This window comes from Chinchilla lanigera, unplaced genomic scaffold, assembly GCF_000276665.1.
Source record: "Chinchilla lanigera isolate Chin_1 unplaced genomic scaffold, ChiLan1.0 scaffold00091, whole genome shotgun sequence".
Taxonomy (NCBI): Eukaryota; Metazoa; Chordata; class Mammalia; order Rodentia; family Chinchillidae; genus Chinchilla; species Chinchilla lanigera.
The window spans coordinates 3,622,619-3,647,696 of NW_004955492.1; the positions used below are offsets into that span (position 1 = coordinate 3,622,619).

General features: G+C 36.9%; 1 protein-coding gene across 2 annotated transcripts in view; it reads left to right on the plus strand.

Moving 5' to 3' along the window:
* The first annotated feature begins 5,270 nt into the window (after positions 1–5,270).
* Positions 5,271–25,078, plus strand: part of Heatr1 (HEAT repeat containing 1) — a 44,381-nt gene continuing 24,573 nt past the window's right edge. For both annotated transcript variants that reach the window (XM_005404931.2, XM_005404930.2), the window contains exons 1-20: positions 5,271–5,403; positions 5,687–5,837; positions 6,370–6,586; positions 8,214–8,355; positions 10,323–10,424; positions 10,870–11,010; positions 11,903–12,114; positions 12,274–12,407; positions 13,240–13,342; positions 14,312–14,422; positions 14,802–14,919; positions 15,884–15,991; positions 17,465–17,560; positions 18,003–18,091; positions 19,123–19,334; positions 19,649–19,770; positions 20,339–20,530; positions 22,243–22,429; positions 22,578–22,714; positions 23,427–23,619. In XM_005404931.2, the coding sequence (XP_005404988.1) occupies positions 5,696–5,837; positions 6,370–6,586; positions 8,214–8,355; positions 10,323–10,424; positions 10,870–11,010; positions 11,903–12,114; positions 12,274–12,407; positions 13,240–13,342; positions 14,312–14,422; positions 14,802–14,919; positions 15,884–15,991; positions 17,465–17,560; positions 18,003–18,091; positions 19,123–19,334; positions 19,649–19,770; positions 20,339–20,530; positions 22,243–22,429; positions 22,578–22,714; positions 23,427–23,619 (2,758 nt within the window). In that variant the 5' untranslated portion in view covers positions 5,271–5,403; positions 5,687–5,695. The remainder of the gene's footprint in view (positions 5,404–5,686; positions 5,838–6,369; positions 6,587–8,213; positions 8,356–10,322; positions 10,425–10,869; positions 11,011–11,902; positions 12,115–12,273; positions 12,408–13,239; positions 13,343–14,311; positions 14,423–14,801; positions 14,920–15,883; positions 15,992–17,464; positions 17,561–18,002; positions 18,092–19,122; positions 19,335–19,648; positions 19,771–20,338; positions 20,531–22,242; positions 22,430–22,577; positions 22,715–23,426; positions 23,620–25,078) is intronic.

Sequence of the window (25,078 nt, forward strand, 5' to 3'; positions counted from 1 at the left end):
CTTCTTTATTTATTTACTTATTTTTATTTTTATTTTGAGACAGGGTCTGTCTCTAAGTTTCTAAGTTGCCTAGACTGGGCTTGAACTTGAGATCCTCTTGCCTCCCATAGTGGTAGGATTTCAGGTGAGCGCCACTAAGCCTAGGAGGGTAAAAGGAGTTGTTAGTGACAAGATCACAAGTACTCAGACTCATAACAATGGAAATAACTTTGTTTCAGACACAACATAAAAAAATCAAACAGTTAACTTCTCAATCACTTAACCAGACTTGTATTTGTTAGTCATTGGCCAAAATGTAGAATTTACATGTTGTGTTTCTTTGCTAATAACATACATTTTATTTCTTTTCTCATCAATAGATATATGTTCATCAGGGCATTCCATTAGTTGTGATACATGACGAAAATAATCTAATATAAACTTCTGAAGTTTCTGAATACTTTTGTTGTAGTTAGAATAATCTAAGTTGCTCCTATAATAATGTTACTCTCATTCACTTTCATTCTGCTTCACATTTCTTGAGCAGAAAAGAGACACAGATATTGCTATCCAAGTTTATATTCATTCAGTTTATCAATTAACACGTTAGTCACGTCTCAGGTGCTGTATTTGGCATGAGGATTCAGTGGTAAACATGAGAAAATCCTTGTGTTCAGTACTATCTTTGGACTAGCATAAAGCCCTGATTTCTGCACATTACAAATACATATAAATAAACTTAAAAAAATCTTCCCCTTAGCACAGCAGAAGGCTGCATAAGCACAGCCTGAACATCCAGTCTCTCTTACGATTTATGCATCTGAGCTTCCGAGGAACTGGTCTTTTCCCTGTGTCCCCCAAATAAAAGACAAAATGAGTAGTCTGAGTTTTTGGCTTGTGCAGTTGCTAAGTGTTCTTCCATGTGCAAGGAGGACTTAAGATGGACTAAGGAAGACTGATTGATTGGCTTGTCACCCTTGCTTCACACTAAATGAACGCAGTAGATTTTGACATAATGCAGTATTGTCTCTAAGTAATTCCAAGCCCATGATTTCTTATTTCCTTTTGTTTTCCAGCTTATAGTTCTGGTTGTACTTGGAATTAGTGTAGTATTCTCCATAATTGAATATGGCACTTGAGGAATATTTAGCAACATTAAACAATTTATATGACTCAAATCTGAAAATAGGTAGACATAGCGCACCAGGAATGATGGGGATACGTAGTCTTTGCAAAGGAAACAAAGCAGACTTTGGTTTTGGTTAGTTTTTTTGTTTGTTTGTTTTTGAGACAGGGTCTTGCTACATAGCCCAGGCTGGCCTTGAACTCACTGTGTAGACCAGGCTGACCTCAAACTCACAGTGATCCTCCTGCCTCAGCCTTCTGAGGGCTGGGATTACAGGTGTGTGCCACCACACCTGTCTTAAACTTTGAATAATGAACTTGTAATTTATTTTTGGCAAATATTTACCAGACACCTTTAGATAGGTTTAAATAATCTTAATGGATTATTTAAAATCTTATGTAAGATTTTGCCACTAAATGAAAGTAGAAGGAAGATTATTAGAAGATGAAGGGAATAGGGTGTAGGTCAATGGAGGGGGAAAACAGTGATGGAGGGTGGATATGACCGAAGTATTTTATATGCATGTGTGAATATGCCACAATGAAACTCATTACTCTGTACAATTAATGAGCACTAATAAAAATTTCTCACTAATTATAATCTATAATTGTTTTCTTGGAAGAAAGATAACTTTTGAAAACAAGTGAAAAAAATTTAATGTTTTGATTTTAATTTAATATGTATTTTTATGAAAACATTTAAATTTTATACATGTTGAACATCATTAAATTTTATTTTCAAGTTTTTCTGGCTATTATCATTGATGGAACATGATTACATGAAAATCTACTATAGTGGAGAGGAGATGCTAAGGATTGAACACGGGGCCTCCTGCATGCTAAGCAAGTATGTTACCACTGAGCTCCATTCTCAGACCTAGTGAAAAATCTTGATTAAACAACATAATTGGTGAATTTGCTGAAAAGAAAACAAAATTTATAGGATAAATATATAGGAAATTATTAACTATATATGCCCTTATGACTCATCTAAATTCATCAATCAGTGGTATACTCAGACAGGTACAATGATCATTAAATTCAATCATTTTTTAGATTTTCTGGTTTCCAGTCTTATGAAAACATTTTTTTTTTTTTTTGTCTTTTTGAGACAGGGTCTCGCTGTGCAGTTCAGGCTGGCCTTGAGCTTCACTTTGTAGCCCAGGCTGGTCTCAAACTTGCAAGGATCCTCCTGCCTCAGCCTCTCGAGTGCTGGGCTTACCAGCATGCGCCACCATGCCCAGCTTTATCTTGTTATTATAAATGTTTATTTTGCCAGGCGTGGTGGCACACACCTGTAATCCCAGCACTCGGGAGGCTGAGGCAGGGGGATCGTTGTGAGTTTGAGACCAGCCTGGGCTACAAAGTGAGCTCAAGGCCAGCCTGAACTGCACAGCGAGACCTTGTCTCAAAAAGACAAATAAATAAATATATGTTTACTTGTCAGTGTTGGAAACTAGTATATCTTAGTTAACAGGGAGTTACAACGATATATAGCCTTTAAATACTTAGACCTACAACAGTGAGCCTCCATTCATATTCTTAGCCAGGCTCCACAAATCTTAGGGGTAGACTTCATGCCAACCTGCTGAGGCCAGTATTCTAGTGAAAGGAGCATAAAATAAAGAGACAAATCAGATCATCTCAAGTAGCGGTAGTGCCAGTGGCATATTTGATGGACAGAAAGAAGGCCACCTGTGATTGGAGCAGAGTCCCTGCCAAGATCAGTCTTATCTGGGATGATCATTTTTTCTAAACTTTTCAGGTACTAGTGTAAAATGTTCCCTCCTCAGAGAGACTTCTGCAACTCAAACTAATGACACCCTCTAATCACCCAACCATGTGGTTTTGTATTATTTCATCAGAACTCTTATCACATCATCTGATGGTTTTCCTCCTGATTTATCCACCTGCATCCTGTCTCTTCCTGTTTGAATGTATGTTGCACAGAAGCAAAGACCTCAGTTTCTTGGTCACCATCATATCCCACCCTAGCATAAAGTACTCATGGAGTAAATCAAGGAATCTGTACTCTGCATTAAAAGAGATGAGGTGGAAGGAGAGACTATCTCTTGAAAGAGAACTTATTCATTCAAATCACTCCGACAAGCTTGCTTTTGGGGAAAGCAGCATACTTGCCATGGACAGGGATTGAAATCAGGAGAATTCATCATTCTACCACATGAACTTCCCACACATCACAATGAAGAATATACGCATGGGGCAACCCACCTTCCAGGCCTCATTCTGCCCCTCTTAGACAGAAGCTTTCTTTCTCTCAATAAATTCTTCCTACTCTTAAAAAAATATATATGCATTCATTATAGCTAAAATTAATGAATGTATAACAGCAAGAGTCATGAAAAGGATTATTAGCTGGGAGATCTTCAGAACTACATATGATCTATAATATTTTAAATTCAAAAAGAATTGAAAAAAATATATTCTTTCTGGTCACTAACTGAATAACCCATGAGACCGGCATACAATCATAAAATCTGAAATGCACAGAAGCAAAGACCATTAGGCACAAATACAATGAATTGTTTTAAAATGGAGAAAAGTATGTGATTCATGATCACTATATTTTTAAGCAAAAGCTTTGTAATATATGTACTCATTACGAATTTTTGAATAATTTCCCTTTCTACTTTCCTACCCTACTTCTAAAGTAAAATTTGTCTCAGCACTAGTAGCTATTGGAACTGACAGAAAATTCTGAACCAAATATATGTAGCACAATTTTTAGTTTCATTTTAATAAAGCTTTTGAAAATACACAGAGGATTTTTCACAAAAAAATGAAAAAGAAAGTATGACATGGATAAAATAGGCCTGATTTTCACTGTTTACCAAATACCTAAGTGAATTGCTCTACAAATGTAAAATTTCTGTGATGCATGAGAAAGAAAAAAATTCCTTTAAGAGATCTGTTTGTGGAATGAAATGGACACCATCAGAACTTTGTTATTATTCTCTGCAAGGCAGTGAACACCACACAAAACATAGATTACTGTCTGAATAAATAACTGAAAAGGTTTTGGTTGTTTTACATCCTGCTAAAGCAAACCAACAACAGATCCCTTTGTGAATGAAAGGGAGAGAATCTGCAGGAAGTATAAGAAAAGGGAGGTCGTGATTTTGTGGCTGCTTCCGATAGCTCCCAGGAAAGAGGGTTGGGAAAACTCTGACCACCTGGCACCAGTAAACCCCGTCTCGGGAGAGAGCTACACGCTTCCGAACAGACAGGCGGGGCATATCCAGGCTCAGCCCTCCGTCCGTGCAGGTGTGAGCGGTCGGTCCACCCGGTGCCTAGCATGTGCCACGCTGGCCTGGAAACAGGGTTGGTGGGTGGCTTTGTGGGGCTCTGCAGCAACGCTCGTCTACACCGACGCTCGGAGGAGGAGTGCTGTTCTGGAGCAGGGCTGGGGTGGACCTCATCACAGAGGCAGAGGAAATAATTTAAGGGTCTTGTAAATTTTCTCTGGACCTGGAAGATAGTCATACCTACATACCCATTTGCTGAGCCTCTTCCAATTGTTCAAACGAAATGAGTGCATTTATTGTTTGTCAACTCTACCTCAACAGGGTTCGTTTAAAAGAAAAGTACTTCGTGCATTCCAGGAATGCACACACACACAGAACAGTGACAGGGGAGCCCCGATCTCCTCAGCGGCGGTGTCCAACACCAAAATCTCGGCTTGTTCTCATTTTATAGAGCAAGTGACAAACTCTGACAGATGACACAATTAGGCGGAGGTCACACCGCTGAGAGGCGTGCCGCTGATCTTTGAACCAGGTATCGAGGCTTCACCACTCCGACTCCCGAGCTTTAGCTCCTACGTGGCGCTGGTAAATAGTAGTAAAGGTGGAAGAATATTCGCTAAACGGATGAGTCTCCCGACTACAGAGCCTTGAAACTCACAAAGGGCGCGTTTATCTAGTGATTGAGTGGAAACTCAGACCCCGCCACATCCCGCGCGTGCGCACAGCTGAAGGGGTCGGGCAGATCGAATCCCACAGCGGAAGTCTGCAGTCCCGCGAGGCGGGACTTGGTTCAAGGGGCGTGTCGGATGGGCGGGGTTTTACGTCAAGAGAATCGCGCAAGCGAGTCGCATTTCCACAAACTAGTACCTCTTCTCTTGCCGTAGTGCCCCAAACCGGAAGTTCCTCTAAGACAGGTTGTAGGTTTCCGGGCATGAGTTGAGCTCTGATTCCATGTGGGAGCTGCTGTGAAGAGTTGTTAGCTTCCGAGTCCTACTCTAATTTCAAGCTCCGGGTGAAGAGGAACGCAGAACTGGTGGGTGTGGCTGCGGATCGCGGCGATGTACCGGGGAAGGGCGGTGTGTCGGGAGTTTTTGGCGGGGAATCTGCGGAGTCGATAGGGAAAACCGCGGCGCGGAAGACTGAAATGCTTAACGTTGCTGTGCTGCGTGCCTGTTGAGGGTCCGCGAGCAGCAGCCGATTTGTGTGTCCTTGAGAGCGCTGAGTGCGGAGGAGAGCTAGTTGTACGCGAAGCCTCTTGTAATTTGGTAGACTTCTCACGGTGGTTGTGTTTCTTAACCTGTTTTTATAAATCGCAGGCGTGAACGATGACGTCCTTAGCCCAGCAGCTCCAGCGGCTCGCCCTCCCTCAAAGTGATCCCAGCCTCTTGTCTAGAGATGTAGTTGCCTCTCTGTTGTTTGACCCCAAGGAAGCGGCTACCATCGACAGGGACACCGCCTTTGCCATCGGTGAGCTGTTGTTTAACTTTGGAAAGCTCTTTGATACATCTGCTTTCTAGATGTTGCAGTTATTTGCTTGTTTTCTCTTCTTTCTTAGAGATTTCTAACTTGTTGACTTATGTGTTAAGAGAAAGAACAACAAGTGCTATTCCCAAGTGATCATGAGGCCTAGATGCTTGAAGAGGGGTCTGAATTGCTCAAATGAAGAAACAAGATTGGGGAGGTCGACTGATACGTAAAATAGAAGAAGCAACTGATACAGGCAGTGGCTGGGCGGGGGGGAGTCCTCCATAAAGGATGACCTATTTATTGTCAGGGGTGTTAAAAGAAAATAGGAATGGCCGTTGTTATGAAGTACCTTTTGTTCTCCTGGTTGGAAAGATAGGATTTACTTTTATGTGTTGAAAAGAAGTCTGTGTTTGGGATTACATTACATACCATATTTGCTGAAAGGATATACAGGCTTTATGGTCAAGTAAAACTGTAAAAGAGAATGGGATGAGTTTGCAAAGAATTGTTAAGTAAACTGATCTTTTTCTAGGATGCACTGGCCTGGAGGAACTGCTTGGAATTGATCCTGCCTTTGAGCAGTTTGAGGCACCGTTGTTCAGCCAGATGGCAAAAACCTTGGAGCGCAGCGTTCAGACTAAAGCAGTAAACAAACAGCTGGATGAAAACATTTCATTATTCCTTATTCACTTGTCCCCTTACTTCCTGCTTAAGCCTGCACAAAAGTGCCTGGAGTGGTTAATTCACAGGTAGCTAACAGTTATTGATATAACTGTGGGCTAGCTACTCTGATTGTTTTTTGAAAATCAGACAGTTGAGAACACTTACCAATTTAAAGCTGAAGAATTAAGTGTATTAAGAAATGACTGTGTCTAGAATATGACATAAGCATTTTCTCATCTTAAACACATAGCTGAAGATCCTGAGTAAATGGTCCTCATTAGTTCTCGTGTCACTTTGCCATTACAGATTATTCCATTATACTTGAGGCAAAGGCTATTGAATTTCCTTCTTCCAAGTAGAAGGTAACAATATCCTCTAAAATACTGTAACTTAAAAATAGAACATAATAGCGAATGTGCATTGAGTAGTTATGTACCAGGCCCTATGCTACGCATTTTTCGTACATTATCTTAATCCTTCCAGTATGCAAGGGGAGATACTTGGATTAATTCCTTTTACAACTGAGAAAACAGAAGAGCATTTCAGTTGTCTTGAGTCAAACAAAAGTTTATTTCTAAGGACTGATCTTTCATCTACTTTGGCTGCTCTGTCAGTAAGCTTACTCAGTTTATATTCAAGTAGAAAGATTTCCATTTCATTATGTAGATATGGGAATATAATGATTTCCTTGTAGGAAGCAGGCAAGTCATTGAGAAAACATAGTTTTAACGTGGTTCTCTTAACTTAGAACATTAGACTCATCAGACAAAAAAAGTTCCAAAGTATAATTAAAATTCTCTTTGTCATCTAGCATTTAACTTCCAAATAGATCATTGATGTAAGGAGTACTTTTTTTATTTTCTCTTTCATTTATCTCTTCATGTAACATTTTTCAGGAAACATGAAGTTTGATACATGGATAAATAGGTTGCTTTTGGTTGTTATTTTGAAATAATTACCATATTAAAAGTTTGTGCAGGGTTATGGGGTAGCTCTGCCTGTATTAATTGAGGAAAGCTTCATGGGAAAAGTAACCCCTTAGCTAATACTATAAAGCCTTATGTATAACTAACTAACTAAAGATGGAGCAGTGTGAAGGAAAATTAAGAATCTAGACATGTAAGAGAGTACATTTGAAAGCATAGGACACTTTAGACAAACGTATGAAAGATCACTTGGCTGAGAGAATTAGGAAAACGACCTTGAAGACTGAAAGCGAAGGCATGTGAGCTAAGTCCTGAACATAGGGAAGGATTTACTGTGTCTCACAGAATGAGTATGTTTATTTTATATTCTTAAGGTACAGAGACTGATGATAAACTCCATGAAGTTCATGTGCAGATATATATGGTTATAATTCGATAATTTTTATCCAAATTCTTTCCTAGCCAAAGAAATGTGATTTTTTAATTAGTCTTTTGTTTTTATAATTATGGTAGTTAGGAATGCTGTGGGATACTTTGTTAGCATTTTATTAAAGTTCAGTGGAGAGTAGGGTGTTAATTTTGATACTGAATATTCAAAAACATTACTGCATAAGGAGTGACAGAACCTTGTTGAAGCAAACTTGAATGCAAAATAGAAGGTTTATTGAAGGTCTTTGTATCTGACTGATATTCATTGTAGGACTTTTTAGCTCGTAGATGCATGATTTAGACATGTCAGGAAATCTGCCTATAGGTTTGTGTCAATTTGAGTTTGCTTTTTTCCCAGGTTCCATATCCATCTCTATAATCAAGATAGCCTCATTGGTTGTGTTCTACCATACCATGAGACAAGAATATTTGTGCGGGTGATACAGCTTCTAAAAATTAATAATTCAAAGCACAAATGGTTCTGGTTGTTGCCAGTTAAGGTATGGTTGTTGAATGACATATCTGTACATAAATATTACAAATACAATTTGAAAAAAAAAGTAAAATCCTTAGGCCTTCTAGGGATCGTTCAAATATTACCTACATAATTTTAAAATTTTTCTTCCTGTTGAAACTGTTGTTAATAAATAAACTGGCACTTATTTAGTACCTGACATCAGGTTAGGCATTTTATATCATATTATAGTGTTGTCTGTTCTCACAAAACTAACTTTACAGATGAGGACAGATTCAAAAAATTGAGTACTTGCTGGAGTTCACATAACTAAAGTGTATGGAATTGGAATTGGAATCATGTTTTGTGGTTTATGCCTGTTTCTTCCTACTATACTGTACTATGTGCCATTTTAAATTTTGGAACTTAAAAAATTAAAAAAAAAAAAAAAGCAGCTGATGCTCTTGCTATGTAGTTTAGGCTGAACTTGAACTCACTGTACAGCCCTCGCTGGCCTTGAACTGCCAGCAATCCTCCTGCTTTAGCCTCAGCCTCTGGGCTAGGATTACAGGCATGTACCACCAGACCAGCTGACGGTACTTTTAAAAATTAAAAAGATGAAGGTAACCTGAAGAACTTCAGGAAATTATTAAAAGCTGTGACTAAGGGGTTTGGGATGAGTTTATAGATGAGTAAGAGGGTAGTTGCCTACCAGGTTAGGTCTGGATAAGATCGAGTATCACAGTATCATGGTAAAAGCACTGACGTGCCATTAGCACTTTGTCTGAAGCATGTAGTAGAGGAAAGGAGATGTATGCTGTTGGCAAGAAGTTCATTGTGTGTTGAGTGAGGAGATCCAAGCCAGGAAGAGGACAAGTGAGGCCAGAATGGGCCACGGGGTTGTGCAGAGTCTGCTGGACAGATGATGGCAAGGTCTGTGATCAGAGTGAGTGAGAGGAAAGAGATGGGGATTTTTATCGTGTTTTTTTTTCTTTGTTTGTATTTTATTTTATATGTGCATACAGTACCCAAAGCCTTCCCACTGAGCTATATTCCCAGCCCATTTTTAATTAAATACATTTTTTTTTTTCTCATTTTGAGACAGGATCTTCTTAGGTGGCTAAGTTGCATAGGCTGGTCTTAAACTTGGGATCCTCTTGTCTTAGCCTCCTAGAGTGCTGCAGGCAGGTTTTAATTTGAAGGAAAATTAAGAATCTAGACAAAAAACATTTGAACTAAAGAAACCAATATGTGATAAAGCTGCTCAGCAAGCTGTTCTTGCCAACATTGATTCTGCTCAGAGCATCAAGAGCATTTTCCCTGGTCTGCACACAGATCATGCTGTTTCCTAGGCACCCATGTTCCCCTTACCCCCTAAAGGTTATTTCCAGTTCTCCTTTCACTGATGAATTCCATTGTATCAGCAAAAAAAAAAAAAAAAAAAAAAAAAAAACAAAAAAAAACAAAAAAAAAGGGGCTGGGGATTTAGCTCAGCGGCAAAAGCGCCTGCCTGGCAAGCGCAAGGTCGTGAGTTCGGTTCCCGGTACCGGAGAAAACGTAAAAAATAAAAAAAAAAAAAAAAAACATTGTATCAGCAGATCTTGTACACTGGTGGGTAGTGGGAGTAGCAGCATAAGTTGGCCAGGTTCCTGGTCTCTTTCTATTACTGGCAATGTTGTATAGCAGTGAAAGAACCCTATCATGTTGGCTCACAAACCAAATCCAACAAGTAAAATTACTCAAAATGTAAAGAATCCATATTACATTAGTACATACCAAAATGGTAAGCATTTTTCACTCAGGTCCTCTGCGTTCATTGTTGATCTTCTCTTGAGTTTATACAGTTTGCAGTTTTATGTCTTAATTTCATCACTGCCACCAGCTAAAAAGAGCAATTATGTTTTGTATTTCTGAATTGTGTGGCAATATAAAGATGTTACTAGGGTAGGTACTTGAAAATAATAATTAATTGTTGAATATCCTTAATAGCTTGTTTTTTCCTTTCAATGATAGCAATCTGGAGTGCCCTTAGCTAAAGGAACTTTGATTACCCACTGCTACAAAGATCTTGGATTCATGGATTTTATTTGTAGTCTGGTGACCAAATCTGTGAAGGTATGTAACATATTTTTTCATAAATAAGTAATTCCATGAAATGGTTGCCTGCTCTGAATGAAGAAGACATACTGGAGCCTTCCCTGAGAGCAGTGGTACTTTGAAGAGATCTGTTTTGTTGAATGATCTGCTGTTTGGCACATAAGCAGTTTGAAAGTCAGCCTTTTATCACCGAGGGCATTTTTCTATAAAAGTAAATTAATCTACAAAAGTAATTAATACAAAAGTAAATTGTTCCTTGCCAAGTTCTAGCTACCCCGATTTAAATACCATCTACAGATGTCAGGAAGATAGCTTGGCAGTTCATTCTTATCCTGTCACGTATTTATTCAGTGTTGTATGTGATAACAGTTGAAATGTCGAAGTAATTCAAGAGAGCTATAAATATCTTTGTATTTTGATCTAATTGCCTGTAAGTCTCTTTGGTCTATACTGTTTGTTCTAGGCTTTTGCTGAGTATCCAGGAAGTGCAGCCCAGTTGAGGGTGCTCTTGGCTTTTTATGCTTCTACCATTGTGACTGCTATAGTAGCCACCAAGGACATATCAGACAACGTCATTGCCAAACTGTTTCCATATATCCAAAAGGTTAGTCTTGTAGCTGTGTCAAGGAGCTTGTGTTGTACTTAAAAAATTTTTCTCGCTTTTGAAAATTTCATTTTGATATAAATGTTTTTAAATTGAAAATTTATTTCAGATGGTTAATAAAATTTAATCTTTAGCCGGACATGGTGGCGGTGATGAAATTAACACATAAAATTGCAAACTCTATAAACTCAAGAGCACTTGGGAGGCTGAGGCAGGAAGAGCACTATGAGTTTGAGGCCAGCCTGGGCTACAAAGTGAGTTCAAGGCCAACCTGAACTGCATAGTGAAACCTTGTCCCAAAAAGACAAAATTAAAAAAAAAAAAAAGGTTCAATCTTCAAGTGAAAAATACAACTTTTCTCAGACCTAATTAGTAAATGTTGGCTCTCTGGCTCTGCTACTGTCTCCCAGATCTATTTGCTTGGCAGTCATTTTACCTCACTGGAAAGAGAGCAGGGCAGTCTCTTGCAGACACAGGCAGTCTCACCACCTTTCCAGTTGAACTTGGTTTTGTATCTTAATGTTTCCTTTCTCAAGAGCTCCACTGCCTGCTGCCTTTCCAGATGCCCTGTGGAGGCTCAGGTTTTCACTCTTACAGTGTCCAAAATAACTATCTTTAAGCAGATCCCTTTTTTATTGCTGTCCAGACTCTGATTGAAGTGTCCCTCTCATGGATAGGGCTTGCAAATCATATATGAAAACATAAAAATTGTGCATATTTGTTGGGTACCAGGCAGTGTTTGGATACATGATGTGGTATATACAAATTAGTGTAACCATATGTGTTTCCTTAAACATTCATGTTTCTAATTTGTCGTGGTAAAGTACATTTTAAGTAGAAGAAAATAATTCCTATACTTAGTGACTTACCTTATATTTTGCAAAATATCTAGGGATTGAAGTCATCTTTACCAGATTACAGAGCTGCAACATACATGATCATATGTCAGATTTCTGTGAAAGTGACTATGGAAGATACCTTTGTTAATTCGCTGGCGTCCCAGATCATCAAAACATTGACCAAGGTTCCCTCTTTGGTCAAGGATGGATTAGGTTGCTTGATAGTTCTCCTGCAGAGACAGAAGCCAGAAAGTCTTGGGAAAAAGTATGTATCACTGACCTGAGAAATACGCTAATTAGAAGTGCATGTAGTTATTTTGAAAATTTTTGTAATATAATGATTTTTGGAATGTATTAGTGATACACTATTTTATATTGCCATTTATCTAACTTGTCAGTGTCACATGTACTTGCTTCTCCCAAGGCCTTTTCCACACTTGTGTAGTGTTCCTGACCTTATTGCAATCCTTCATGGAATTTCTGAAACATATGATGTCAGTCCTCTTCTGCGTTATATGCTTCCCAACCTGGTTGTCTGTATGATTCATCATATTACAGGTATGTGGTTTTACATTTGTGTCCAGAAGCTTACTGTCTAAGACTTGACCACACTAATTTCTCATCCAACTGCAAAAAATGTTTTTCTCCTGGGTCATTAAAAGTATAAGACCAAGAAATTTCATGAATAAAAATCCATCTTATAAAAGTAAGCCAAAAGTAAATAGAAAGTGATTATTTATTTGCATTGTTTTTACCTTTCAGTAAATACAGAAAGAAGAAATACTTGATCCTGTTGCTACTTAGGGAACATAAAGACATCACTAGAATTATGTCAGTGTGTTAGAAAATGAGATTTGCATAACCAAATCTTGATTTTAAACATGCATTTCAGGAAAATAGCTACCATAAAGAGAAAATATTCTTCCTATTCTTACAGTGAAGGCAGGGGCCAACATTAAATTGCTATGTTTATAATGAATCTGGCATAGAAGATGACAACCTTCAGTAAGGAGGCACGGACATGAAAGTTAACCTGTTTTCAGAGATATTGTACTAGTGAGATTTAGAGGATAGCCCAACTTCACCACTCACTTATAATATCAGTTAGGGAAAAAGTGTCTACTTTTTTGTACTTTTCTTATTAGTAAAAGCATGATAGTACTTGTTAAAAACAGAATTTTAGGTAAAACACAAATGAGGGTAATATATACAAAAATGCTTTGTAGAGTATAAAACAGGTAAACTACACCCTTGAAAATAGGTAAAAAGCTGAATATTGATGGGTGTTTTTAAATTCTTCCTAGAAAGATTTTCTCCTGTAAGTAAATTTAATTGTATGAGCATTCAAAAAAAGTTTCCCCAACTTAATTTTAATTTATTACATATTAAGGAGAAGACACTGAAGGGATGGATGGACAAATCTACAAGAGGCACTTAGAAGCTATACTTACAAAAATACCACTGAAGAACAATTTAGACCATTTGTTGGCTAGGTAAGCTATTTTTAATATGCTTTTGATTTACAGATTTGAGGCTCATCAGACATTTCAGGATTGATTAGCAATTTTCTGGTATCTCTTTCTTATTTATATCTTACTTTCGTTTTTGTCATTTCATTAATTATATGTACTTAGGGGAATAATTGTGACAATATGAAAAGCAAAAGTAATTTCTCTTGCTTGTCTTTAATATTTATAGAAGAAAATGGAAAGGTAATAGTTAAGCCAGATTTGGCTGGTAACTAAGTACAGTTTGTGTTTAAAGTTTTCTATTAATCAGTGGGCTATAATTTCTAAAATAATAAGTCACAGTTAATAGTAAATGTCCATTGGAATTTAAATATTGAGGATATGCATGGATTGAAGAGTATTTCTTTTCTGTTAAGATACGTTAGCCTCCCCTTCTATTCATTGCCACGATGAATAGAATGTGGGCATTGCAACCAGACATAGCTTGGAATCCTGCCTCTGCCTCTTCCATAGAGTAGTGGGTTCTGCACGGCAGATTTCTTAGGTCTGTTTTGCCCTTTTGTGAGATTGGGCAGGCCCGTCCAGCTGGTGTGTGTTATCTGTGCTCCTTGTTGAGAAGTTGGTTGGAAAGTTACGTGTGAAGGCTCTGGAATCAGAATGGGCTTAATGTGTAAAAAACCCCTCTTCTTTTCTCACATACAAAGACTCAGTGAGGGTTGGACTTGTGGTGCTGTTTAATTGGACCTCAGGCAAATTGGAAGATATCTTTTGTCCTTGTTCAGTGATGGTGAACATTTTAGAACTTTCAGTGATAACAAAGAGACTGTTATGGCGTGCATGCCGCAGATTTACCACCACTGCCTCAGTTTCTGTGTTGCTAAAATAATTGCAATTTCTACCTCATAGAGGAATGGCAATAGAGGTAATATTTATAAAGCCCTGATGACACAGTAGAGGCTCAGTAGTAATTATCAAATGTGCTTTCTTTTGTAGCCTTCTTTTTGAAGAATATATTTCATATAGTTCACAGGAAGAAGTTGATCCTAACAAAGTATCTTTGCTTAATGAACAATTTCTCCCACTCATCAGACTTTTAGAAAGCAAGTAAGTTGTGTATTAGTGTTCCTTCAATGTATACATCCTGTTCTATAAAGAGATGACTTACAAGTCACATCTTACTATAGTGAGTTGTAAGAGACTTGCTGTATTTTTTTTCTTTCATGATGTATAACAAAAATATTAAATATAAAAAGAAATAGGTGTGTGGGAACTGAGAGTATATTTTTTTATAAAGAGACTGTTTTGTCTTTTAGAGTGGTCATAGTGACTAACTTGATCAATATCTTTTGGTTTTATGTATACCATTTGTTAAAATTTAAGTCTCAGTAAATATTTAATTTTTTATTTTATGTTTTTAATATATGTGTGGATGTGTGGTTAATGCCTTTATAAGACTTACGAGCTCTTTTAAATTTCTTTCCAGATATCCCCGAACATTAGATGTTGTTTTAGAGGAGCGCTTAAAAGAAATTACAGGTCTAAAAAAGCAAGAGCTTTTTCACCAATTTATTTCACTTTCTACAAGTGGAGGAAAATACCAGGTATATTGCTCTTCTGCAGAAGAATTATGACAGGAAATATGACATTGTTTGGTTATTGAATAGCTGCAGATGGTAATTCCCCTGTTTGGAAATGTCACAGAGATAAGACTGTACATAGACATTATTCTTGCCTCCGACCCAGGAAGTGAATAGATGAAGAAAAGTACAATAATTTTTAAATAACTGTGGGTACAGTGCTTATTTCAGAAAAAGTATTGTTGGGGAGTTTCATATATGATGTTCATAAACAGTTACCATATGGTGACCTAAGAGGTTCCCAGTGCTCCTTAGCTTTCTCTTAGGTCAGTGCTAGGCAGTACAATACCCACAGGTCACATTAAATCATTGATTAAAATAGATAATGACCCTCATAAAACTTTTGAACTCATTCTTGTGAGTCAACCCTAGTCTTTATACACAAGTTAGACTTTTAAGCAGAAGTTCTTGTGATTATCCTTAAAAATAGTTATCATGAGGAAAAGTGATTTAGTTTTTTTTCCATAAGACTTTCATCTTTGATAGCGTTGCATTTCCAGATCTTAGACTGATAGACTTTCTTCTTCATCCAGTTACATATGTGAATGAAGTTGTCATTTATTTGAGTTTCATTTTGCTGTATCATTTAGCTGAGCTATATGCTATCTTCAGTGAAATGTTAATGATTTATTAGAGGTGCTTTTTGCTTGCAATTAGGCATACATAAAACTACAAAAGTACTTCATAGAACTACGTCACTGACTTGAACCTACACATACACATAAAGGACATATGAAATCACCATTAATAATACAGATTTATCTGTTGTAACATTCTACAGACAGTTTTGCTTTACATTGTGATTTCTATAGTTTTAGATGGTTTTTACTAATTAATATGTTGGGCCATTTGAAGTGTATTCTGTTTTTATTGGTCGTGTTCTGCTAAGCTTAAGTGAAATCATCTGGTAACTATGGTGAACCTACAGTTTTTGGCAGATTCTGATACCTCTTTGCTGCTCAGTCTGAATCATCCACTTGCTCCTGTGAGACTGCTGGCCATTAATCACCTGAAAAATATCATGCAAGTATCAAAGGTTTGTGTCGGGTGTGATTTTTTTCTTTTCCTTATGATGAGCAGTCTCATCCTAGCATAAGAAATAAAGGTTGTAAGAATTGATACTGTGTAATCGTAGAGATAAACTGAGTTGTATATTTGCATTTCAGATTTTTAAAAATATTATTTATGTATTTGTGTTCCATATCATTAAAATTTTCAAACGTTACAGTTTTAAAATGTATATAAATAATAAGCTATTTAAAGCATTTAAGAAATGCTGCTCTATTTGATATATCTCTGATGTGGCATGAGTTGTGTTGCTTTTTTTGAGTTGTGTTTCTTTTAAAAACTGCTAATAGGTTTATTTTACTGGTTCACTCAATATAATATAAACACCGGTCTTTGTTGTGATTGGAAGAATTTGATGTCTACAGTAAAAGGGATTTCTGGAATCTTTCTGAAGTTATTCTCACTCTACCTGCTTTACTCTGAGGCTCTTTCTCTGTTCTGTGGATTTGGTTCATTTTTCAACCAAGGACATTGTGCACATTCACTTTCGGAGCTTCAGTGCAGTGACACAGTGAATGTCTTTCTTTGTGTCAGGTTTTATTCTTCCTTCTCCATCAATGAATGACAGGACATAGGTTCTGTTCTAGAATTCCAGACTGAGATATATGGCTTGCTTATTATTTTGGAAATTGTGGTAACAGTTGACAAATAAAATTTAGACTTAATTTTGTGAATTCTGAACATTTTACTTTGTCTCCCAGCAGTAATGACCATGATTTTTATAAGATTTCACCCCTACTCCCAGTGCACAGATAAGGATACATTCAGGTTAACTAACAGTCCTATATTTCTCTTACTGTGAGTGAGTATATACCTAGTTTTCATTTTGTTTATAATTTAAAAAAGAATAAGATACTGATTTGTGATATAGACTGGCTTTGAAGTACATTCCCTTATCCTTGTAAAAGTTTAGATAATAGAAGTAGCTAACTTTTATTAGTACTTATTATGTATCAATACTGACATAATTTTTAAAACTCTGCCAACCCATCAGGTAGGTATTCTTATGAGCAGTTCTGTTTTACAAGGAGAACAGTATCGTCCAGAGAGGTTAAGTGACTCGCCTGCGGTCACACACCTAGTGAGTGGTGGAGCTAGGACTTAAACTTGGGCCTTCTTGTTCTTTAGTCAGTGTACTTCAGTGTCCGGCCTCTTGTTTTAATATGATCAACTCCTTAATAGAAAAATTACACTTGTGTTATACCTATTTTATATTTTCAATGGAAACTGGAGGAAGTTTGTTCCAAATAATTGTTAATCCCAGAAGACCTGTTAGAGATGACCTAGTTCTGTAGTGTTTGAATTTTCTTCAGGGCAGGGCCTGTGTTTTTTTCACTGGTATTCTAGAAAGCTTTTCACAAAACCATTCTTCCTTTCTAGCATAAAATCTTAGGAGGTTTGTAGCAACACCTAAATTTATTTTTTTTTTCCTGTTGTTCAGGAAGGCATTGATGAGTCTTTCATAAAAGAAGCTATTTTAACCCGATTAGGCGATGATAATATAGATGTTGTTTTGTCAGCTGTCGGTGCTTTTGAGGTGAGTGAATTATAGAGATGTACATTGTTTGTAAATATTTTCTTGCCCTTCTCGCACGATTCTCTGCTCTAGGCAGGAGGATATTTGGAAATCATTCTTCCCCTGGAAGATTACTCACTTGAGAACTCAGACTTAGTCTGGTTAGAAGAAGCTCAAAGAAACATTTAGACTGAGCGATTTGATACATAAAGAAGTTCTTCAAGAGCAGAAGTGCTTTGTAAATTTTTATATTGCTTTTAATACATCTTTATCAATAGCAAATGTCTTGGGAACGTGGAAAATCGGTTCATGAGTGCCACTTTTGATAAACTGCTCTCATAAATTTTGGTGTTTCATTGGGATCTTGGGAAGAAACCTTTTCTATAAAGTTCATTTTATTTTAGAGACACTGTACATATTTGACACAAGTAAATATTTACTCGTGGATTTTTTTTCCATGTAGATTTTCCAACAACACTTTAATGCAGAAGTGACTGTTTCAAATCTTCTGACTCTCTTTCGAAGAGCAGACCTTTCAAAAAATAAGGAGTGGTATGTGTTAATTTCTTCACCTTTTTCCCTCTGCTCTTTTGAATTGATGAAGTTCTCATATGGAGGTCACATTGATTTTTCTTGTTTTTTTTTTCTTATTAATTACATTTTATTTATGATCACAGTAATAGGGCATATTTCAATGCAGTACTCTCTTGCATTATAAAATTATAAAACTAATTTATTCCAATTTATATTATACTATTTTCTATGTTTAAAATTTTAAAAGTAAAATGCAAGAATATGTAAAAAAGTAATTAAATTTTGGAAAGTAGGATGAGACAACTTCTAATTGTCTACTTTATGTACTTCTACATAATTATAACTTTGTGATTAAAAACAACACAAAAACATTAAAAAGTATGTCAGAGGTTGCTGATATCTTGCATAGTACTTGATGAGCTCCAGTTACTCCATTTTTGGCACCTAAACTTTTTGCAAGGAAAAGCAACAAGGCTCCTAGAGCATGACAGTGCATACATCTTTCACAGTTTTGTGTCTGTCATATAGGTAGATGTCCATCACATAGATACATATAGTTCCATCACACAAGGATGTGCTCAGTTAATATTATTTTTTGAATGCTTGATACATGTCTGATGTCCAGTGCAGTTGAAACATGTGCTATGACATCTTCTGTGTTATAGACCTAATGATTTCTTAACCTGGTGATTTCTTTAAGGAAAAGAAAAAAGACTTGATAGGGCAAAATGGCTGTCCCAGATAATACCTTTACTGGCATGTTTTTAAGTGATGTCTTGGTGGCTTTTCTTTTTGGTTTTTTTGTTTTTGTTTTTTTGTTTTGTTTTTGTTTTTGTTTTGTTTTTCTCTGGTGCCGGGAACCGAACTCACGACCTTGCACTTGCCAGGCAGGCGCTTTTACCGCTGAGCTAAATCCCCAGCCCCTATGGTGGCTTTTCAAAAAGAAGACCAAGATATTATCAGTGAAGCTAGAATGATGTAATGATAAAGTTTTGCGACATTACAATGTGTAACATATATATTTCAACCAGGTGTACTGCATCTTTTAGGTACAAGGTCCTTCAGATAGCAGCAGCCATACTAATTAAAGAAGAGATCTTGAGTGAAAGTGAGCAGTTGTCAAATCAGGTTGTTGTACAACTGCTACCTTTCATGGTCATCACTAATGTTGATATGGAATCTCCTGAGATGAAAATTGCTATGTATTTATCAAAATCAGGAATTTGTTCTCTGCATCCTCTATTAAGAGGCTGGAAAGAAGGTAAGAAATTCAGTTGTTCTTTTAGAAAAAGCAAACTGGTAACACTTTAAAAAGAAGATCAGTACATTTTTAATGGCTGTGTTTTCAATTTGAAATTGTGGTTATTGTGGGCCAGCAAGTTTTTAAATTTTTGCTAAGACAGAAAGTATACAGTGAAAAGAAATTGATTCACAGACAGGTTTAGAATTGGATAAGAAAAAAAGAAAGCCAACATTTGAAGACAAATAGTAAAATTTTTACCTGAATGCTTATTTTACGTAATTCTTTATGTGTTGGTGATAGAAGAGTCCTCTGTATTCAAAATTTTTTTACAGCTCTTGAAAATGTGGTTAAAAGTGCAAAGCCAGAAAAACTAATCGGTGTAGCAAATAAGAAGATGATTCACTTGTTGGCTGGCAATATAAATGCAGGAGATCCTTCACTGATGCTAAAGATGGTATGTGTGCTGCCAGAGCTCACCCTGGCTTCCCTTCTCATACTCTGGTTAGAGTCTCAGCTTTTGTTCTTATTTTCTATTTATTTATTGGTTGCTTTGTGTAACTTTAAACGTGTATATTGTTATTGTAACATTCTGCAGAATATTTGATGTTCTTAATATTTTATATGATTTTTATAGGATTCTATATAACACTAATGAGAATAGTATGTTCCTTTTCATTTTTTCTGTCATTCTCATCTAAAATAAAGTGTTTTTCCTTGTTAAAATAGCAGAATATAATCTAAAAGAAGAGAAAATCGTTTGCCTTAGTAATAAACCTTTATAAAGGTATTATGTAATTTAAATGCAGGAACCTGTTGGCAAGTGCAGTTACATTCATTATAATTTCTGAGGACATTTATTTTTGTAATTACATAGAGATCAGTGCTTACGGTTTTTTCTTTTTAAAGTTTGTATTTGTCATTTCCTTTTATTTGGAAAACGTGGTATCTTGATAGTCCTCAGTTGGAAAATGTGACCTACAAAAATCGAGAACTACCAATAATGGCGTATGTTTATTTTCAAGGTGGAAGATTTAGTAAGTGCTAGTGAAAAAGAAGCCCTTAACCTGAAACAGAAAGTGACATTTCACGTAATCGTGTCTGTGCTTGTCTGCTGCTGCTCATCTTTAAAAGGAACTCACTTTCCATTTGCAATTAGAGTCTTCAGCTTGTTGCAGAAGAAAATGAAGAAGCTGGAAAGTGTCCTGACTGCACTGGTAAGGACTGCAGCGTCTACAGCGTTGTGTATGAGTGGGGTCACAAGCGGGCCTGTGCGTCACAGCAGAACTAAAACTAGAGGCCGGGTGTGGTGTGCGGGTGCTAGTGGGGTGAAATGGGGAGTCTTGGGAAGCAGTCGGGTACTGCATGAGTGCTGTCTTGCTTTTGTGGAAATTTTAATGAGTTATACAATTTCAAGGTTGCACGGTTTTATATCCTCATTTTTATTGAGTAATTATCCAAATTACATCTAACTGTATCTAGTGATGAAGAATCTATTTGTTGTATTAGCACTTCAGCAAAGCATTATATTGTTCTATTATTTACTAAAACTAGATCTTTTATATTTTTTAAATTTTAATATTCCATTAGATGTGGATCTCTTTGACATGCTGTTGTCTTTGACAGTATTACTTGGGACATTAATTGTTTTCTTGGTTATTTGAGACAGGGTTTCACTATATAATTCAGGCTGGCCTCAATCTGACAGTGATCCTCCTGCCTCAGCCTCCCACATGCTGCGACTACCGGCATGTGCCACCACGCCAAGCCCATTAGTTATTTATGCTTCTACCAAGCACCACATCTTGAGGAAACAAGATTATTGCTTTAGTATCTGTCATATAAAATAGTATTTTGTTTTTATTTGTTCTCCAAACTTCAAAAGACTTCTCATTATAGGATTTGCTAAATGAATTACATCTTTTTTACATTGACTTATATTCAGGATTTACTTATACTTTCAGGACTTGTCATAGCCATTGATAGCTAAAATTGTGTAAACTTTAAAAGAATAATCATCTTTTAAAAAATGGCCTGTGAGCCTTTCTTAAAATCTTAACTTCTTTTTCCTTTGAGAAGTGTAATAACTGACACTGCTTGTTCTCAGTGTTTAAAATATAGACTCGCCGGGCGAGGTGGTGCACACCTATAATCCCAGCACTCAGGAGGCTGAGGCAGGAGTATCGCAGTGAATTCAAGGCCAGTGTGAATTGCATGATGAGACCCTGTCTCCAAAAAATTAATTAAATTAAATAGAGAATAATTGAGTTATATATAAGTAGGTGACAAATTGTCTTATATTACTTTATTGTTGATACCTTTTCTGAGGATCATGAGTGTATTTTCAGCTGTTGTAGCACATTGAGTCAGTGAAATCCCTTACAAAAGACATTATCTTGCTATTACAAGTTGTGCTGCTATAAACATAGGTGCACATATATTGCTACAGTGTCTTTAATTCTTCTGGGAGGATACAAAAGACATTATTTTAAATCTAGATTTAGAATATTTTCCTTTGGAGATTTTACCATGTACCTTCTTCAGATTAGCAGTAAAAATGTAGAATGAGAACATGTCCCTTTAAAGATCTCTTGGAAATCTGATTCCTTACTTTCTATTTAGAAACATGCCTATTTGCTTCCACCCTTTATTTGACAGCATTTATGTAAATAGTTTGTTTTTAGAAATAGTGTTTTAAGGTAAAACATAGATAAAAATGAAGCAACATTTAATTTTTCTGTGGGTTTTTTTGTTTTTTTTTTTTTTTTTGTAACTAGTAATAGGCCCCTTTAAAAATCTGTGGAAGTTAATAATCTTCTCTCCACTTGAATGCACTTACTGGCTGTCACTCAGGAACCTGTGCATCTGCTACAGTCTGCCTGCGTAATCCCTTCAGTGTCTGCTAGTTTGTGTTGGTTTAACATTTCAGGAAATCTCTTCGGAATGGTACCCAGAGCTGATGTTGGACAGAAGTTTACCAGAGGAGCTGTGGGCACATTACATAGAGCACCTCCATCACAGTGCCCACAAGGTTGCCATGGAGGATTCAGTGTTACTTTTATTTTCCCTGAAGAATTTTATTTATGCACTAAAGGCTCCTAAGTCTTTTCCTAAAGGTAAGATGCAGCGTGTGAATCTGTAAACATGATGCTCTGCAAAACTGAATTCTGGGCTCCACGATTCTCTTTCAACTTGAAGGAAAAGCCCCCACAACATGCTCACATAGGTTGTATGTGGCTTTTCTTTTTCTCTATGTCGCTGTAGATGACATGTGGTGGAATCCTGAACAACTGGAAGAGGACAGCAGGCACTACTTGTGTTTGCTCATTGGGCTCTTTGAGATGATCCTTAGGGGTGCCGATGCCGTTCATTTCAGGGTTCTGATGAAACTTCTCATAAAGGTACCCACCTCATCCCCTTCAGACGTTCTTCCCTATAAGAAAATAGTTTAGATTCATCTTAGGTTATTATAGTTAAGACATGTATAATATAAATGAGAGTAGCTTTTTAACAGGGGTGAATGTGTGCAAATGAACAAGGGCCTGTAAGCAGTACTGTAATCAGGCCACTAAGCAGTGCACTGAGCAGAGACCTACACTGCTGCATCCCCTACTAATGTGTTAGGTTCACGAGTGTACTTAAGAATCACAACAGCCCAGTCTGTTCAGTTATTACATACCATTTGCAAATGAGGAAACTGATATTCAGAGAGGTTTTTCAGCACCTACAATTTCATTCAGGAAATTCATCCTGAGCACTAGTAGCTTCCATGCAGCCAGTACTTGCTTCTTACTCTTGTCTAAATTGCTCTCTCCACGGCATTTGACATCATTAGCAGTGACTGCTCCACCTTCAAAGTGCTTTCTGAATGAAGCTTCCCAGGTGTCTTTTTTTTGTTTTTTTACTCAGTGTCTTTGTTTTCAAACTCACAGTTACAGTAGGTCTCCCAGGTGTCACTCTTCATATCCGTCCTACTTGGTTAAAATACTGTACGAGTACAGAGTAAGTTTAAGAGATAAGGTTTATTTTCATCTTAAAATTGTACCTTAATGAAAACGGAATTTGGAAACAACTTGAGTGAAAATTAACCTTCCCTTTCCTTGTTTTAACTAGGTACATCTAGAAGATGTTTTTCAGTTATTCAAGTTCTTTTCTGTTTTATGGACCTATGGTTCTAGCCTTTCAAATCCACTGAACTGCAGTGTGATGTCCACGCTGCAGACTCAGGCGCTGTACATGGGCTGCACAATGCTCTCTTCTCAGAAGACACAGTGTAAACAGCAGCTGGCATCCGTGTCATCTCCAGGTAGGGAAGATACCAAAATAGGCCGGGAGTAGTGGCCCAGCAGTCAGGAGGCTGAGGCAGGAGTTCTGCCAAGAGTTTGAGGACAGCCTGAGTCTACATAAGGAGTTCAAGGCTGGCATAAACTACATAGTCAGATCCTAACTCAAAACAAAACAAAACAAAACTGTTAGTGTTTTCTCCGTGTGGTTTATGTCATTTGGAAAATTTATAACTTTTTTTTTAAGTGGCTATATGTAGAATTTTTCTATTATATTTTTAACTTTCTAATGATACTTGGTCAGATCTCACTAAACACAAAAGTTGAAAAATAGAAACCGCAGAGGGCCGTACATGAGTTCTTAATATACAGCTGTTCATTTTCTGAACTCCAGCAGCTAGTTTTTTGGTTGGTTTTGGTTTTGGTTGTGATTTTGGTGCCAGGAATCAAACTCGGGACCTCAGCTTGCCAGAAAGGTACTGTGCCACTGAGTGAAATCCCCGGCCTGTGCAGCTGTAGTTGTATATATGGAAGCCAAATCATATAATTCAGTAATCAGCTTATTCAAAAATCTCTTCCAGTTGTATCTCTTTTATCAGGTATAGGTCATTTTTAAGTTTATTACTCACTAGTGAAACACCTGAAAGTAATTTTTTTTTACAAAGTGGAATTAAAAAGTTTAATGCAGGATTCATGAAATTGATGAATGTGCTGTTGATAAGCAGGCTGGCTTACAAAACTACTGGCAAATGAGTTGATCCAGCAGACTTAGACTAAAGCAAAACAACCAGAGGAGAAAAAAGTGGATGAGGATAGAAATGTGATTGATGCTTCAAACTAGAATGATTTTAATAGCAGGAGAAGAGTGGCCCTGGGAAATGGGAAATGTTCTTGATACTCTCTTTATTCTGAAATCATTTTTTGTTAGTGTTCTGTGAAAACAAAGTGAGTGATCGTACACTTTCCTCAGAACAACTTCTAAATATTTACCTTTTTTAAATTCCTGGAAAGAACACATAATTTCATTTATAGCCAAAATTTTGTTCCATATAAATAATGTAATTTTTTTATTTACAAAACTAAAACTCATAAAAGTTAAGTTTTTCTCCATTATTGCTATATATGATTGTAGTCTTTAGGTGAATTGTGCTTAAGAAGTTTTTTTCTAGTTATTTTCAGATGATGAGAGCTTTCTATACATTTTAACTTCAGTTTTTCAACTTCAGTATTTCAGTTAATGTGTAGTGGCATTTTTCCATATGGATAAATACAGAAATTTATGAATCAGGCATGATGGGCAAGCCTGTAATCCCAGTATTAGGGAGACCAAATAAAGAGGATCACCATGGGGGGCGGCAGTACTAGGGCTGGAACCCAGGGCCTCATACCTGCTGCGCAAGTGTTCTACCACTGAGCTGCATCCCCAGCCCCAGAAGGGAAACTTTTCATGATGTGCCACCTATTTAAATTTTGTACTATTTC